Here is a 15660-nt window from a genome sequence, read left to right on the forward strand (position 1 = left end):
TTTGACCCGAGGGGGAGGCGGCCGCGCGCCACTGCGCTCCGCGCACGCCGCGCACGCGATGATGTCCGCCGCGGCTCTCGGCCGCGTCCACCCCTCCGTCGTCGCGCCTCGCGCGACGCGCGTCTCCTCCAAGCGCGCGATCGCGTCCGTCGCGGCGCTCGCGCCCTCGCGCGCGGCGGAGAAGCGTCTCCGGACGACGATGCGGCGGCGGCGCTCGGAGGCGACGCGCGCGACGGTGTCCAAGGACAACGTCTTCGCGGACAGCGCGTCGATCCAGGGCCTCACCGGGCTCGGCGTCGGCGCGAGCGCGGGGTCCGACACGCGGTCGTTCCCGGAGGAGGTCACGCTGATGCCGCACCGCGAGCGCTTGAAGGTGTTCTCGGGGAGCGCGCACCCGGAGCTCTCGGACGTGCGTCCGCCCTCGCCCTCGTCCCTCTCCCCGCGATCGCGAAATGTTGGCTTTTCCTCGCGCCGCCCGCGCGCGCGCGCGCCGCGCGCCGCATCGCGTCGCGCGCCGCCCCGCGTCGTCGTCGCGGCGCGGCGGCGCATCCAAGAACCCGCGCGCGGCGAGCGGTCGTCGAACCCGGACGTCGCGCGGCGGCGCGCGCGCGCGCGGCGGCGGTCGCTCGCGCGAGATTTCAAACGAGACCGGGCTCTCGCGAGGCTTAACACCCGCTTTTTTTTCGTTCAAACGCGAAACGCTGACCGCGGCGGCCCCCATTCATTCATCGCGCGTCTTCCCGTCCACAGGAGGTCGCCAACTACCTCGGCATGGAGCTCGGCACGTCCACGATCAAAAAGTTCGCGGACGGGGAGGTGTACGTGCAGATCAAAGAGTCCATCCGCGGCTGCGACGTCTTCCTCGTCCAGCCCACATGCCCGCCAAACGTCAACGATAACCTCATGGAGCTCCTCATCATGATCGACGCGTGCAGGCGCGCGTCGTGCCGGTCGATCACGTGCGTGATCCCGTACTACGGGTACGCGCGCGCGGACCGAAGGACGAGCGGGCGAGAGTCCATCGCGGCGAAGCTCACCGCGAATCTGCTCACCGAGTCGGGCGCGACGAGAATCGTGATGTTGGACATTCACTCGCTCCAGACGATCGGATACTTCGACATCCCGGTGGACCACATCTACGGCGAGACGGTCATCTTAGGCGCGTTCTATACACTGGTCCCCATACGACCGCGTTGGCGTGGTGAACGCCGATCCTTAAGGACTTCATCTCCCGGCGCATCTCTCCGCCCAGGGTCCCTCGCTTTCAATTCCCGACCTCGACGCCTTTCAACTCCGCTTCTGACGCCTATGAACTCCACCCCGACGTCGCTTTGTATGGAATGGCCCTTAGACTACCTCACGTCGAAAGACTTCGCGCCGAAGGATCTGGTCGTCGTCTCCCCCGACGTCGGCGGCGTCCCGCGCGCCAGAGCCTTCGCCAAGAAGCTCTGCGACGCCCCCCTCGCCATCATCGACAAGCGGCGGACGGGCCACAACAAGGCGGAGGTGATGAACCTCATCGGCGACGTCGACGGCAAGGTGGTCGTCATGGTGGACGACATGATCGACACCGGCGGGACGTTGCTCGCGGGCGCGAAGTTGTTGAGGGACTCGGGGGCGCGGGAGATTTACGCGTGCGCGACGCACGCCATCTTTTCGCCGCCGGCGGTGGAGCGTCTGGGGTCCGGGGTGTTCACCGAGGTGATCGTCACCAACTCGATCCCGCACACGGAGGATCGGGATTTCCCGCAGCTCACGGTGTTATCCGTGGGGAATTTGCTCGGGGAGACGATCTGGAGGGTGCACAACGACACGCCGGTCTCGTTCAACAAGTTGTGATGTGATGAGCGACGCGGCGGAGAGGCGTCGATGGGCACGTTGAATCGTTCGGCGGGCGCGGCGCGGCGCGGTTTTGGTTTTTCTTTCGAGGCCGCGGGGAGGACGAGGACGCGCGAACGACGAGAGAGGACGAAGAGAGGACGCGAGGACGCGCGCGCTTCGAAGGGATGAAGACGGGGTGGATGGCTTGGCTTAGTTTCCGACCGAACGGTCGGGTTGTATCTGTTTTTATTAGAGTTTGAGCCACCCCATACCAGTACCGTGGCGCGTCCGAACCTTCCCGTCTGAACGCTCGCCGCGCGCCGACGGCGAGGTGCCAACTTCTCAACTTTTCGCTCAATGGAATCTTCCTTCTGTTGGCACCGCCGATCACAGCGCGACGACGCCCGCCCCCCGCGCCGGCGACGATGTCGCCGACCGCGTCCGCCGCCGGTCGCGTCCTCGACATCTCGGAGACGCTCACCGCGCCCGGGAAGGTGGACCTCGCGGCGACGCTCGCCCGCCTGCGCGATCTCGACGCGCTGCTGCGACGCCCCGGAGACGACGGCGACGCCGCCGCGCGCGCCTTCTGCGAGGGCCCCGAGGACGCGCCGGCGCGATCCGCGCTTCGGTGGTCCGTCGCGATGCTGTCCAAGCGCGACGGCGACGATCTTCGCGCCGGCGGCGCGCGCGCGAGACCGCTGACGCACCTCCAGGCGGCGACGCTCCAGATCCTGGTCAGCGTCAGCGGCGCGGACCACCGATCGCAGTTTGGTCACCGCTCGCGCGACGGATCGCATCTCGAGTGGCCGACGCGCCGAGGCCTCGCGCTCGCGACGCGTCGATGGCGCCCGGACGTGGACGTCCCAACCGGCCTCCTCCCGCCGCTCCTCGCGCTCGCGACGGAGACGGACGCGCGCACCGCGCCGCAGGTGCGGATGCGCGCGCTGCAGCTCGCGGGATCGCTGACGCGCGACGCGCGCGTGCCGCCGCGGATGGTCGCGGGGGGGTGGCCGACGGCGGCGGCGAAAGCGTTGGAGCGGCGGCCGCGGCCGGACTTCTCGGAGGACGAGAGCAAGATGTTCGTGTACGAGCGCGAGGCGTGGCAGCGCGTGGACGAGGCGTGCGCGGGCGTGGAGCCGGAAAACGGCGAGGAGGGGGAGGACGACGACGACGAAGACGCGGCGGACGAGGACCGGCGCGCCGGGTCGAGGGAAGCCGGCGCGTCCGCCGCCGCCGCCGCGCCGGCTTCGGGCCCCGGCCCCGGCCCCGGCCCCGGCGCGCGCGTCCTCCCGACGCCGCCGCCGTCGAGACCGCTGACTCGGGAAGCGCCGGCGCCGGAACCGCTGACGTGGCGCGTCATGCCGGAGGCGGGCGAGCGCGAGCTCGAGGACGGCGACCTCGCCGCGTCCGACGCGGGGAGTTGGCGCGGGCAGCTCGTGAGGATCGCCGGGCTCGCGTCGCGGCCGGACGCGAACGGGAAGCTCGGATACGCGCAGGGCGTCGGGAGCTCGGAGGGCAGGATCGCGGTGTTGATTAACCCGTTGGGGGTGCAAGGCCACGGCGAAGCCGCGGAGATGTTGTCCGTGAAGAGGGAGCGGTGCTCGGTGGTGGAGGGAAGGAAGCAGCCGGCGGGCGGCGGCGTCGGCGGAAGCGGAAGCGGCGGCGGCGTCTTGTGCGACGGTGAAACCGTTCTCGAGGTGCCGTTACGAGAGCTTCGCGCGCGGATCGCGGCGAAAGGCCCGACATCGCTCGTGGAAGGCGAGGAAATCATCCTCGAACGCCTGAGCGAGGGACGAAAAGCGCTCGCGTGCGAGGATTTCGAGACGGCGTCGAAACGGTTCGAAGACGCGCTCTCGACGTCCACGGAACTGCACGACCACAAGAGCCTCGTGCGCGCGCACATCATGTGGCTCTGCCACACCGCGCGCGCGGGCATGGGCATCGACGCCACGTCATCAGACACGTCATCAGACGCGTGTTTGTCGGACGCGTACGCGAGCCGAGCGATGGACGTGCTGGAGTTCCGGTTAGACACGACGTTCCGCGACGCGCGCCCCGGCGAGCGCGTCGTCCCTTCGCTCTTCGAGATGGCCGACCCGGAAGAGCTCGCGTTCTTCACCGTCCTGTGCGTCGCGTGCGAGGACCCGGTGCCGGAGCTCAGCGCGTTCCTCGGGCCGTCGCTGACGCTTCGACTCGCGAGCGACGTGTTCTTGCCGCGGTTGTTCAAGACGGACGGCGTCGGCGCCGCGGAGGACTGGCGCCGTCTCGACGTCGCGTTGCGCGTCGTGGAGACGGAGTGGCGGCTCGGCGCGATCGCGACGGTGTGGCGCGAGGGCGGCGTCAACGGCGAGCGCGGCGCCGCGGAGGTCGCGCCCGTGCCCTCGGGCGTCGTGGAGCGGTACAAGGCCGCTCGAGCGTTGTTCCTTCGCGCGTACTACGCCCTTCTCGTGAAGAAGTTCGCGCCGGGCGAGACGGACGACGAGAAGCGCGCGCACGCGACGTCGTGGTCGAAGGAGATGCGAGCGGTGGCGCAGGTGAACCCGTTCGTGTTGTCGTTCGTGTCGTCGGGGTACCGCGACGTGCTCTCGGATTGAAGCTACGTAGGTTGTTTTACTACTAGAGACTATTTCGTCGAATCATCACAGTTCCCCCGCGCGTATCTTCTTGAAGACGTCCTTCATGCTCTCGTGCCCTTCCTCGCGCACGGCGAGCTTCAGACCGACCGGATCCCCCCAGAGGTACAATCCTCTCTCCTTCGCGATCTCGGCCACCTTCTCGAACATCCCGGTCCCGGTCGGAAAGTCGCAGTACAACACGCACGGCGTGTACTTGACGCGATTCTCATCCTTGGACCACAGCCGAATCTGGTCGCACACCGTCGCCGGTATCGCCGGCCCGGGCGTCTTCCTCGCCTGAGGGTGCGCGTGTTTCCGCAGATACGACACGATCTGCTCCGCGCTGATCCCCCCGCGCAGCGCCGTCACGACCGCCTCGCGAGTCATCATCCCGACGTACAGGTTCGGAAGCTTATAATCCGGGCGCGTGAACAGCCGCAAAATCTCAACCTCGACCGCACTCGACGTGTACGCGTACACTCGGAAATTGGTCTCCACGATGATGTGCCCCCGCGCGCCGACGCCGCCGCCGTCGCCGCTCTTCTTCCCCCCGCCCCCAACTCCGCCGTCGCCGTCGTCGTCGCCGCCACCGCCGCCCGAGAGACCGCTGCTCAGCGACGTTGGGACGTAGTACCCTTTCCCCGCCGCCGCGAGCGGGTACAGCAGACCGAGTTTCGCGACGTCTCGAACGACGCCCTTTTGCGACGCCGGCAAGCCGTCCGTGGAGTACGCCACCCCGGGGGCTTGGAACGTGAGCTTGAGAAGGAAGCTCAGCACCGCGGGCGCGTCCTGCGCGTTCGGGTTCGCGTCGCCGTCGTCGTCGCCGCCGTCGTCGTCGTCGTCGTCTATCGTCATCGGCGCCGCCTCCGTCCCCGCGCCGCCGCCGGCTGTACCGCCGGGGGCGTACCGCTCGATGTACCGGACCAACAGCGCCCATATCTGCTCCCGCGCGGTGCTCAGCAAGAACTTGAACCCCGCCTCGGTGACGCCCTCTTTCTCGCCCTTGGACGCGTCCCCGATCAAACCCGCGGCGCGGAACAGAGCGCCGACGTCGAGGTCGGCGGCGTTCGCGCCCGCCGCCGCCTTGCCTTTTTTGCCCCCGCCCGCGCCCTTCTTCTTCGCGATCGCCGATCCCCCCCGATCGCCGTCGCTCACGACGAACGCGTCGCTCGCGCCCGTGAGCGTCAACAGCAGCGCCTCCCATCGCCCTTTCGCGTACGACTCCAGGTCCTCGGGCGACGGCAGCGCGCTCCCGAGGTCGCTCGCGGTCGCCGCGTCGTCGTCGTCGAATCCGTCGCCGAATCCTCCGCCCTCCATGATGGAGCGCATCCCGCGCTGAAACTTCGGGTTCAGACCGAGCGACTCGCCGTCTCCCGCCGCGCCGGTGACGTCCTCCAGCGGCAGCATTACCCTGAGCTCGCGCATGCGGCGAACGCTCTCCGCGTGCGCGTCGCGGCCGAGGTCGGTCACCCACTCGTCCATATCGATCGACGGAACGCCTCCCTCGACGTACATCAGTCGCATGCAGTAGTGCTTCGCGAGCTCGGGGAGCGAGCGCAGGACCGCGAGGCACGCGTGCGGGGAGTTGTACAGGCGGTCGACGTGCCGCGGAGGGAGCTGGGAGATGAACCCCAGAAACGCGGACGCCATCGCGCGCGTGTGGGGGCGCGCGCGCGCGCGGCGCTCTTGTGGAGGCGGCGCGGAGCGTTCGTCGAAGAGAAGACGAGCGCTGACGACGGACGATGGATGACTTCTGTGGCGGCGTCGTCAGCGCGTCTCGTCGGACGCGCCTCGACGCCCGCGACGAAGAAACGGAAGACGGAGGCGAAGCACAGGGGGCGCGAATATGATAGTCTATCTTATGCCTAGCTAGCTATGCAGGAGTCGTGCTCTACGCGTTCGGCGCCGTCGCGGCGATCGACAGGTCCGCCATGCCTCGCATCGCCTCGAACGCCTTCGGGTGCACCCCTCCGCCCATCCCCGTCCTCGTCGTCCCGCCGCCCGCGCCGTCGCCGTCGCCGTCGCCGTCTTCCCACAAACTCACGCGCGTCCTCTGCGCGAGCTCGATGAGGACCAACCCGACGTGCCGCGCCTCGTCCGTGCCGTGGCAGACGTTCTCCAACGACGCCGCGGACGCGCCTCCGATCGCGGCCGCCTCCAGCGACGAGCCGTCGTTCGCGTCGTCCTCGAGCGCGCCGTCCGCGGCGCCAGGGCGGCACTCCGTCGCGTTCTCGAGCATGACGTTCCCGAGCTTGTCGAAGCACGTGAGGTAGCCGTAGAAGACGCGGCCGTCGGTCACGCGCACGCGCAGCTTCCGCCCGAGCATCGCGCGGACGGCCGCGACCGGGTCGTCGTCCGCCGAGGAGGCGCCCATCGGAGTGGCAAGAGTCCCGAGCGTGCGCGTGCCGTTCGCGAAGAAGTTTCTGTTCGGAAGACTGCGGTTTCAAATCAGCGCCTCCGGCGCTTCGGCCGTCGGTCAGCTGGGACAAGTGCGGGTCAGTTTGACCGGTAACCGGCTGGCTTGATCGGGAAATGTTTTTGAACAGGACGACCGCGAGCTGCCGCGCATTGGACGTCGCGCGCGACGCGGTCGCGGGGCGCGATGCCGTTCCCGTCGAAGACGTCCGCGGCGGCGGCGGCGGCGGCGGGCCGCGGCGGGAAGAGCCGCGACGGCGGCGGGAGCGGCTCCGCGGCGCGGGCCGCCGGCGGCGGCGGCGGGAGCGGGAGCGGGGTCTCGACGACGACCGCGAATAATAATCTCGCCGCGGGAGGGCGGACGTTCCACTCCCCGCTCGGACGCGTCGCGACGCTCGGCGTGCGGTCGTCCGCGAAGGAGATATCCAAGCGCGCCGGCGGCGGCGGCGTCGGAGGCGCGGCGTCCGCGTCCGCGTCCGCGTCGGATCCGCCCTCGCGGCAGAAGAAGAAGCCGCCGACGACGAGCACGTCGGATCGCATCGGAAAGCTCCAGGGGTTCACGACGTCCGCGCGCGACGTCGTCCGCACCGCGGCGTCGTCGAGCGTTTCCTCCGACGGGCTCGGCGGCGCGCGGACGATCGTGATCCACGTCTTCGACGAGGCGAGGGACGCGCGGCGCGACTTCACGTGCGAGCTCGCGCTGTTGACGCGCGAGATGCGTTACTTCCGCTCGCACCTCTCCGGGTCCGCGACGACGACGACCGGTCAGAGCTCGTCGCGCCCGCCCACGGAGATGTCCGTGCACTGCGACGTCGAAGTCTTCGCGTGGCTGCTCGAGTACGTCAACGCGACCGCGGGGCCGGGGGGGATCGCGGAGGGGCCGACGCTGACGGTGGAGAACGTCGTGCCGGTGCTGATATCGTCGGGCGCGTTATTGTTCGCACTGGTCCCCATACGACCGCGTTCACGCGGTGAACGCCGATCCTTAAGGACTTTCTCTCCCGGCGTCTGCATCTCTCCGCCCAGGGTCCCTCGCTTTCGATCCCGACACACCGCGACGCCTTTCAACTCCGCTTCTGACGCCTTTCAACTCCACCCACCCCGACGTCGCTTGACCCTCATCAGATTTCCTGCGGATGGAGCGGCTGACGGAGGAGGCGCTCGCGTTTATTCGCGCGCGGATACTCGACATCGTGAACCAGCCCTTGGACGTGAGCTGCCTCGCGGAGCACTTGCTGCGACGGCTGGCCGCGCAGCTGACCGAGGACACGCTGGAGCTGGTGCGACGCGCGCCGGAACCGCCGCCGGCGAACGTCGACGTCGACGTGGACGTGGACGACGCGAACGCCGGCGAAAAAAAGTCGTCGACGTCCAACTCCAACTCCAACGGCGCCGCGTTGCTCGTGTCCAAACTCTACCGCCTCAAGCTCGAGCGCTTGCTCGAAGCGCGCGCGGCGACGACGTCCGTCGCGCGCTGCGCCGCGTGCGGCCGCCTGTACAGTTCCGCGCATCGGAATCGTCTGACGTGTCCCAGAGCGCGGACGTACGTCGACTTCAACGGCGACGTCATCGCGAGGCACGTCCCGATGCGATCGCCGGGGTTCGAGATTCATCGACACTTGCAGCGGCTGCGCGCGCGGAAGCACACGTGGCGGGAGATTTACTGGCACCTCTGGGGCGTCTTACACGTCCTCCCGCCGTGCACGCGGTGCCGCGCGCTCGTTCCCGCGAGCGAACTCGCGCACTGTCTGTATCATCCGTCGAGGGCGACGTTCGACGCTCTGCCGGGAAGCGGCGCGGGCGGGGCGTTGGATTCGAACGAAGGGCTGCATCAGTGCTGCGGCGCCGTCGCGCTGAGGTTCGACGCGGTCTCGGAGCTGAGGGTGACCGGGTGCAGGGCGAGGGAGCACGTGCTGCGGCCGCCGGACGCGAGCGGCGGCGGCGAGGGAGGAGAGACGCAGACGCTCGAGGAGTGGGAAGCCGCGCAGTGGGTCCTCGGCGTCCTCCGCAGGCACTACTCCCTCGCGGTCGAGCCGTTCTCGCACTCTCCCGGGCCGACGCCGGTCGACGCCGCCTCGACGAGCTCGACCGGCTCGACTGGCCCGCGGCCGATCGGGGTGGACAACGGGATCTTTCTCGCGCGCGATCATCACTCGATCGGCGGCGTGGACGTCGCGGAGGAAGTGAAGGCGCTGAAGGCGTGGCGCGGGGAAGCGTCCGCGGCCGCCGCCGCGGCGCTGCGCGAGGACGAGAGCGAGGACGAGGACGAGGACGACGAGTATGAGTACGATTACGATTCGTCGGAGCTCGACGGGGAGGAGGAGAAGGAGGAGGGGAGGGCGGCGGCGGCGGCGGCGGCGGCGGCGGCGGGCGGCGGCGGCGGGAGAGCGAAAGCGGCGGCGACGCGAAGGCGAACCGACGACGACGTCGACGACTCGTCGTCCGACACGTCAGACGACGAGCCACCGCGCGCGTCGTCGTCGGCGTCGTCAGCGAAGCGCCAGACGACCGCGGCGGCGGAGAGCGGCGCGGACGCGGCGGCCGCGGGAAGAGCCAAGACGAGAAAGAAAAAGTCCGCCGCCGCGGTCGCGGTCGGCGGCGCGAGAAGCAAGAAGACGTCGTCGACGTTGACGACGTCGTCGACGTTGACGACGTCGTCGTCGTCGCGCGTCCTTCGACGGTCCACCGCGAACGCGGCCGCGACGTGCGCGCGTTCGACGCCGCGCGAGATCGAAGCCGCGCGCGTGTCGTCGTTCGCCGCGTCTTACGGCTTGCCGGAAAAATCCTACGCGTCGCTGCCTCCGCATCTGCGGCGGTTCGCGCGCGGGGACGCGTTGAGGGAGGAGGACGCGCGACGGACCGCGGAGATGATCGAGCGGCTGCGCGCGTGCCGCGGCGGGGGTGGTTCGTGTTCGGGCGGGGGTACTACATCTCTCGCGGAGGAGGAGGAGGAGGGGGGGGAGAACGACGACGAGAGAGGCGGCGGCGGCGGCGGCAGCGGCGGCGGCCGTCGACTGTCTTCGCGCGCCGCCGCGTCCCGACGCTGGACGTAGGGCTCGAGTCGTCGCGCTGCCCTTCGTTTAATTTAATTTAGGGCTATCATAGTTTTAATTAATTTATGTGTTAGCGCGCGCGCGCGATACTACGCATCGCGTCCGCGGACGTCACGGCTTCAGGTACCCCTTGCTCACGAGCACCGCCAGGTGCTTCGGGCAGTTTTTCCGTATGAACGTCTCGAGCTTCCCGCCCGTCTCCGTCAGCGGTTCCAACCCTAACTTCGCCGCCACCTCCTCCACCTTCTTCTCCGCGTCCTCGACCTGCTCGGCGCGCTCGCACATGACCTCGACCTCCACGACGGAGTGCCCGAACGACGCGTGATCAAAATCGATCGACGCGCCGTCCAACGACCACGAGACTCTCTCGGTGACGAACTCCGCGAACGGACGCGCCGCGGCGTCCGCCATCACCCGCGTCAAAATCTCCTCGCCGTCCGCGCCGCCGCCGTCGCCGCCGTCGCTCGGCGCTGGGAGACCTAACGCCGCCGCGAGCTCGTCCGCGACAGAACGCGCGCCCTCGACCTCGCGGAACACGCTCCGCTCGCCACCACTTCTCCCCCCCTCCCCCTCCACGGGAATCTTGATCTCCCACTGTTTCTCCCTTCGACGCAGCCACACGTCTTTCGCCGCGAGGTCGCAGTTCGGGGTGTCGTAGTACGTGTCGCCGAAGATGATGGACTTCGTGAGCGTCCCTTCCGCGGTCGTAATCGCGGCTTTGAGGTCCGCTGGGGCGCCGTACTTGCGCTCGACCTCGATCATCTTCTGCGCTTCCGAGGGTTCCGAGACGACGCAGGAGGGCGCCGACTCCGGCGCGTCTTCCGCGCTCGCGGCGGCGGCGGCGGCGACGACGGCGGCGGCGACGCGGTGGCCGACGCGAGGAGGACGAAAAGGCGAGACGCGCGAGCGCGGACGCGACGCGAGGACGGGCGCCAGCGACGACATCCACCTCCGCGGTCGACGGAGTGCGCGCGTCGTCGCGACGACGGGTTCGGTTCGGTCGTTGTCGTTTCCGCCGGAGGTTTCAGCTGTCAGGTTGATCGGCAAAAAGCAAGCGCTTCAGTTCCCGCCCAGAGTCGAACTGGGGTTATTGGATTCAAAGTCCAAGGTGCTAAACCACTACACTACAGGAACCGGGTTCCGACTTCATCGATGAAGTCGAAAGCCAGTTGGTACCTTGAACCCGGGTTTTCACCCGGTGTATCAGCGGTGGTGTCATCACTCAGCCGAACGGTCGTTCGGTGAAGCAGCGTGAAATCTTGACCCGAAGACCCGCATTTAAGAAATATAAACAGTCTTGATAAACGACGATTTCAGCCAATCAGCGACGCCGAATCGGTCCGTCGCCTCCTGTTCCGAGAGAAAACCAAACGCAAACGCACCGCCGCGTCGAAGAAGCATCATACCACGTCGCGCGTCGTCCCCGCTCCGAGCGATGCTCAAGGCGTGCGTCGTCCCCGCCGCCGCCGCCGCATCCGTGTTCCGCCGCGCCGCCGCATCGCGCGCGGTGACGATCCCGCGACCGTCGTCGTCGTCGCCGCCGCCGCCGCCGCCGCCGCGCCGGCGAAGAAGACCCGTGACGACGATGGCGACAGCCTCCGAGGGTGCCGGGTCCGCCTCCGCGAAGACGGAGCGCGTCTACCCGGAAGAGTGCAGGGTGGAGATGAACGGGAAGCAGTACCGACGGTGCGCGGCCGCGCTCGTGTTCAACAAAAACGGCGACGTCCTCGTCGGCGAGAGGAGCGACCGCCCGGGGTCCTGGGGGATGCCGCAGGGAGGGATCGAGGTGCGCGACGAACGAATGAATGATTTTTTTTGGATCGCTTCCCGTCTCTCTCTCGGTCCCGCCCACCGCCCGAAGTCCGCGCCCTAGATTCCATCCCATCCGCGCGCCGCGCCGCGCCGCGCCGCGACCGTCTTCTCACGCGCCGTACGTACCTTTCAACGCCACCACCCACCCACCGCAGGTGACCGAGACCGCGGAGGCCGCGGCGACGCGCGAGCTGTACGAAGAAATCGGCGTGCGCGTCGGGGACGCCGCGACGGGGCTGCGCTTCGTCGCGTCCATACCTCCGTCCGACGAGTACTGCTACCTCGCCGGCGGGTGGCTCGCGAAGAAAGGCCTCGCGGGGCAGCGCTTAGAGTTCTCGCTGTTTCACCTCCCGACGACGGAGGACCCCGCCGCGTTCTGCGACCTCCGAGGGTTAGACGGCGAGCCCGCGGAGTTTTCGCGCGTCAAGTGGGCGAGGTTCGCGGAGGTGATAGATTCGGTGTGGGAGAGCAAGAGGGGGCCGTATCTCGCCGCGAGCGAAGCCGCGGCGCCGATCATCGCCGCGTGTTTGAGCGGGGAGTGAGTTGGTGTGTTATCGATAACGTCGTGCGGTCGACGCGACGGCGTAAAGCGTCGCGGTACGAGTAGAGAGCGTTCACTCGCCGGCGTCGATTTTTTGGTTTTTCGCTCGCTTTCGATCTCCGGTCGCGGCGATCGACCGCGACCGGCGCGCGGTCGCTGAAATCTCCGCGCGGTGAAACCGAGCTGCGAAACCGCGAGCGCGAAGCGTGAGCGCGAAAAATGGACGGCTCTCAGGGCCTCGCCGTTCCGGGTCCACCGGTTCGCGGCGTCCGCGGGAACGTCGCCGCGCGGCACTGACCTCCCGCGCGTCTCTCGCACGCACCCTTTAAGACTCCACCAAGGATGAGCGCTTTCACCATGGCCGCCTCCGCCGTCGGTGCGTCCGCGCCCGCCCCGCGCGCGCGCGCGACGCCGCGCCGGCGCCGTCGTCGCCTCGATCGCGGACGCCGACACGTCATATTATTCCATCTCCGATTGTTCTGTTCCCGCGCTCGATCTGACGCTCGCGCCTCCTCCCTCCGCCTCCCCGTTCGATCATCAGGCGTGAAGGTCACCACCACCGCGAAGCGCGCCTCCGCGAAGCGCGCCACCGCGAAGGCGTCCTCCTCCGCGTTCTCCGCGCGCAAGGCTTCCCTCAACGGCGTCTCCCTCGCCGCCTTCGCGGCGCCGTCCGTCGCCGCCTCCAAGTCGTCCCAGATCCGCGCGCTTCGCTCCGCGGTCTTCGCCGCCGCGAAGGCGGACCGCTCCAAGGCGGACGACCCGGACGCGGGCAAGGGCCAGCGCGTCATGATCATCGGCGGCGACGGGTACTGCGGCTGGGCGACCGCGCTTCACCTCAGCAACCGCGGCTACGAGGTATGCATCGTCGACAACCTCTGCCGCCGCGGCATGGACGACTCCCTCGGGTTCAACTCCCTGACCCCGATCCGGGGCATCCACGAGCGCGTGCGGAAGTGGAAGGAAGTCTCCGGGAAGGACATCGAGCTCTTCATCGGCGACGTGTGCGACTACGAGTTCCTCAGCGCGACGTTCAAGAAGTTCGAGCCCACCGCCGCGGTGCACTTTGGCGAGCAGCGCTCCGCGCCCTACTCCATGATGGACCGCACCAAGGCGGTCTTCACGCAGACGAACAACGTCATGGGCAACATCAACCTCATGTACGCGATCAAGGAGTTCGCGCCGGACTGCCACCTCATCAAGCTCGGCACGATGGGCGAGTACGGGACGCCGAACATCGACATCGAAGAGGGGTACCTCACCGTGGAGCACAACGGTCGGACGGACACACTGCCGTACCCGAAGCAGGGCAACTCGTTCTACCACCTCTCGAAGTGCCACGACAGCACGAACATGATCTTCTGCACGAAGGCGTGGCAGATGCGCACGACGGACCTGAACCAGGGCGTCGTGTACGGCGTCGCGACGGAGGAGACGATGATGGACCCGGCGCTCATCAACCGCCTCGACTACGACGCCGTCTTCGGCACGGCGCTGAACCGATTCTGCATCCAGGCCGCGGTCGGGCACCCGATGACGGTGTACGGCAAGGGCGGCCAGACGCGCGGGTTCCTCGACATCCGCGACACCGTGCGGTGCATCCAGATCGCGTGCGATAACCCCGCGGACAAGGGCGAGATGCGGATTTACAACCAGTTCACGGAGCAGTTCAGCGTGAACGAGCTCGCGGCGCTCATCACCGAGGCGGGGAAGAAGATCGGCCTGGACCCGCAGGTCATCAACGTCCCGAACCCGAGGACGGAGATGGAGGAGCACTACTACAACGCGAAGAACTCCAAGCTGCAAGACCTCGGCCTCGAGCCGCACCTGATGTCCGACGCGCTCATGGACTCGCTTCTTAAGATTATCATCGAGTACAAGGACCGCGTGGACAAGTCGCTGATCCTCCCGGGCGTGAACTGGACCGAGTCCGCGTCCGTGGGGCAGCAGCTCGAGAAGGCCGAGAAGGTGAAGGCGTGAGCGTGATGATTAAACGGAACGGAACAGCAGGCAGCGCGAGTGGTGTGAAGCGGGCGGGCGAACGACGTCGACGTCGTGTAAAAGAAGAGGAGGAAGAAAGAGAAGAAGAAGCGTCGACGCGCGACCGGGGAAATATGATTTTTTAATAGCGACGCGAAGCACATCGAACCGAACGCGCGCCTCGACGACACGACGCGCGCGTCCGCGAGACGACGAACGACGAAACGAGCGAACGATACGATCGATCGGTTAGATTCGTTTGATTGATTCATCACAGAGTCTTTGATTAAATGTTTACTCTACAAGCCAAAGCGCTGCGAGTTGAAATTCCTCTTCTCCACGCCCGCCGGACGCCGCGCCCCGTGATAGTGCTCGACGTCCTTCCAGTCGCGCGACCGACCACTTACTTAGAGCCCCACTTGGACGCGGTGAGCTCCGCGAGGTCGACGACGCGCTGGGAGTAACCCCACTCGTTGTCGTACCACGCGACGATCTTCACGAGGTCCTCGCCCATGACCATGGTGAGCGCGGAGTCGATGGACGTGGACACGTCCGTGCAGCGGAAGTCGATGGACACGAGCGGCTCGTCGACAACTTGGAGGATGCCCTTCATCGGCCCCGCGGCAGCCTCACGGAACGCGGCGTTCACGTCCTCCGCGGTGCACTTCTTCTCGACCTGGATGACCATGTCGACGACGGAAACGTTCGGCGTCGGCACGCGGAGCGCGATGCCGTTGAGCTTCCCCTTGAGCTGGGGAAGCACGAGCGCCACAGCCTTCGCCGCGCCGGTGGACGTCGGGACGATGTTGAGCGCCGCCGCGCGCGCGCGGCGGAGATCGCGGTGGGACGCGTCGAGGATGCGCTGGTCGCCGGTGTACGAGTGCGTCGTCGTCATGAGGCCCTTGATGATGCCGAAGCTGTCGTCGAGCACCTTGGCGAAGGGCGCGAGGCCGTTCGTCGTGCACGACGCGTTCGAGATGATCTTGTCGCTGTCCTTGTAGTCGTCCGCGTTGACGCCCATGACGTACGTCGGGATGTCGTCGCCCTTCGCCGGGGCGGTGATGATCACCTTCGACGCGCCCGCGGTGAGGTGCTTGGACGCTCCCGGGGTGTCGATGAAGACGCCGGTGCCCTCGATGACGATCTGGACGCCGAGCTCCTTCCACGGGAGCTGGAGCGGGTCGCGGGAGGAGACGATCTGGATGGACTTGCCGTCGATAGACATGTGCGTGTCGTCGACGATCTTGACGTCCGCCTGGAACGTGCCGAGGATGGAGTCGTACTTGACGAGGTGGGACGCCTGCTTGACGCCGCCGGAGTCGTTGATGGCGACGACGTCGAGGAGGGAGTCCTTGCGCCCGTGCCAGCAGCGGAGGAAGTTGCGGCCTGGGATAATGGTGGGAGGGTTTGGATGGGGGGGGGGGAG

General features: G+C 67.8%; 9 protein-coding genes across 9 annotated transcripts in view; 5 read left to right on the forward strand and 4 right to left on the reverse strand.

The window, feature by feature from the left end:
- Positions 1-349: 349 nt before the first annotated feature.
- MICPUCDRAFT_13173 (uncharacterized protein) lies at positions 350-1839 on the forward strand (the record flags this gene model as incomplete). Its single annotated transcript, XM_003055071.1, has 3 exons — positions 350-409; positions 751-1192; positions 1352-1839. The coding sequence occupies 3 exons, from the start codon at positions 350-352 to the stop codon at positions 1837-1839; spliced, it is 990 nt and encodes a 329-aa protein (XP_003055117.1).
- Positions 1840-2246: 407 nt separating this feature from the next.
- Positions 2247-4415, forward strand: MICPUCDRAFT_61618 (uncharacterized protein; the record flags this gene model as incomplete). Its single annotated transcript, XM_003055072.1, has 1 exon — positions 2247-4415. The coding sequence occupies one exon, from the start codon at positions 2247-2249 to the stop codon at positions 4413-4415; it is 2169 nt and encodes a 722-aa protein (XP_003055118.1).
- A 45-nt stretch (positions 4416-4460) lies between these two features.
- On the reverse strand, positions 4461-6101 carry MICPUCDRAFT_12415 (uncharacterized protein; the record flags this gene model as incomplete). The annotated part of the gene is made up of 3 exons (XM_003055610.1): positions 4461-5225; positions 5361-5519; positions 5595-6101. Coding segments are annotated over 3 exons (1431 nt in total), but the record flags the coding sequence as incomplete, so codon positions are not given.
- Positions 6102-6327: 226 nt separating this feature from the next.
- Positions 6328-6810, reverse strand: MICPUCDRAFT_50545 (uncharacterized protein; the record flags this gene model as incomplete). Its single annotated transcript, XM_003055611.1, has 1 exon — positions 6328-6810. The coding sequence occupies one exon, from the start codon at positions 6808-6810 to the stop codon at positions 6328-6330; it is 483 nt and encodes a 160-aa protein (XP_003055657.1).
- A 678-nt stretch (positions 6811-7488) lies between these two features.
- MICPUCDRAFT_7831 (uncharacterized protein) lies at positions 7489-8128 on the forward strand (the record flags this gene model as incomplete). The annotated part of the gene is made up of 2 exons (XM_003055073.1): positions 7489-7797; positions 7994-8128. Coding segments are annotated over 2 exons (444 nt in total), but the record flags the coding sequence as incomplete, so codon positions are not given.
- Positions 8129-10015: 1887 nt separating this feature from the next.
- On the reverse strand, positions 10016-10849 carry MICPUCDRAFT_50547 (CYTH domain-containing protein; the record flags this gene model as incomplete). Its single annotated transcript, XM_003055612.1, has 1 exon — positions 10016-10849. The coding sequence occupies one exon, from the start codon at positions 10847-10849 to the stop codon at positions 10016-10018; it is 834 nt and encodes a 277-aa protein (XP_003055658.1).
- A 640-nt stretch (positions 10850-11489) lies between these two features.
- On the forward strand, positions 11490-12258 carry MICPUCDRAFT_50548 (uncharacterized protein; the record flags this gene model as incomplete). The annotated part of the gene is made up of 2 exons (XM_003055074.1): positions 11490-11690; positions 11872-12258. 2 exons carry the CDS (start codon positions 11490-11492, stop codon positions 12256-12258), a joined length of 588 nt encoding a protein of 195 aa, XP_003055120.1.
- Positions 12259-12559: 301 nt separating this feature from the next.
- MICPUCDRAFT_24405 (uncharacterized protein) lies at positions 12560-14522 on the forward strand. The gene is made up of 2 exons (XM_003055075.1): positions 12560-12633; positions 12799-14522. Exons 1-2 carry the CDS (start codon positions 12600-12602, stop codon positions 14232-14234), a joined length of 1470 nt encoding a protein of 489 aa, XP_003055121.1. The 5' UTR covers positions 12560-12599; the 3' UTR covers positions 14235-14522.
- GAPDH_3 (uncharacterized protein) overlaps positions 14482-15660 on the reverse strand; it is a 2093-nt gene continuing 914 nt past the window's right edge. Inside the window, exon 4 of the mRNA XM_003055613.1 lies at positions 14482-15620. Within this exon, the coding sequence (XP_003055659.1) occupies positions 14638-15620 (983 nt within the window). The 3' untranslated portion in view covers positions 14482-14637. The remainder of the gene's footprint in view (positions 15621-15660) is intronic.

This window comes from Micromonas pusilla, assembly GCF_000151265.4.
Source record: "Micromonas pusilla CCMP1545 genomic scaffold MICPUCscaffold_1, whole genome shotgun sequence".
NCBI classification, from domain to species: Eukaryota; Viridiplantae; Chlorophyta; class Mamiellophyceae; order Mamiellales; family Mamiellaceae; genus Micromonas; species Micromonas pusilla.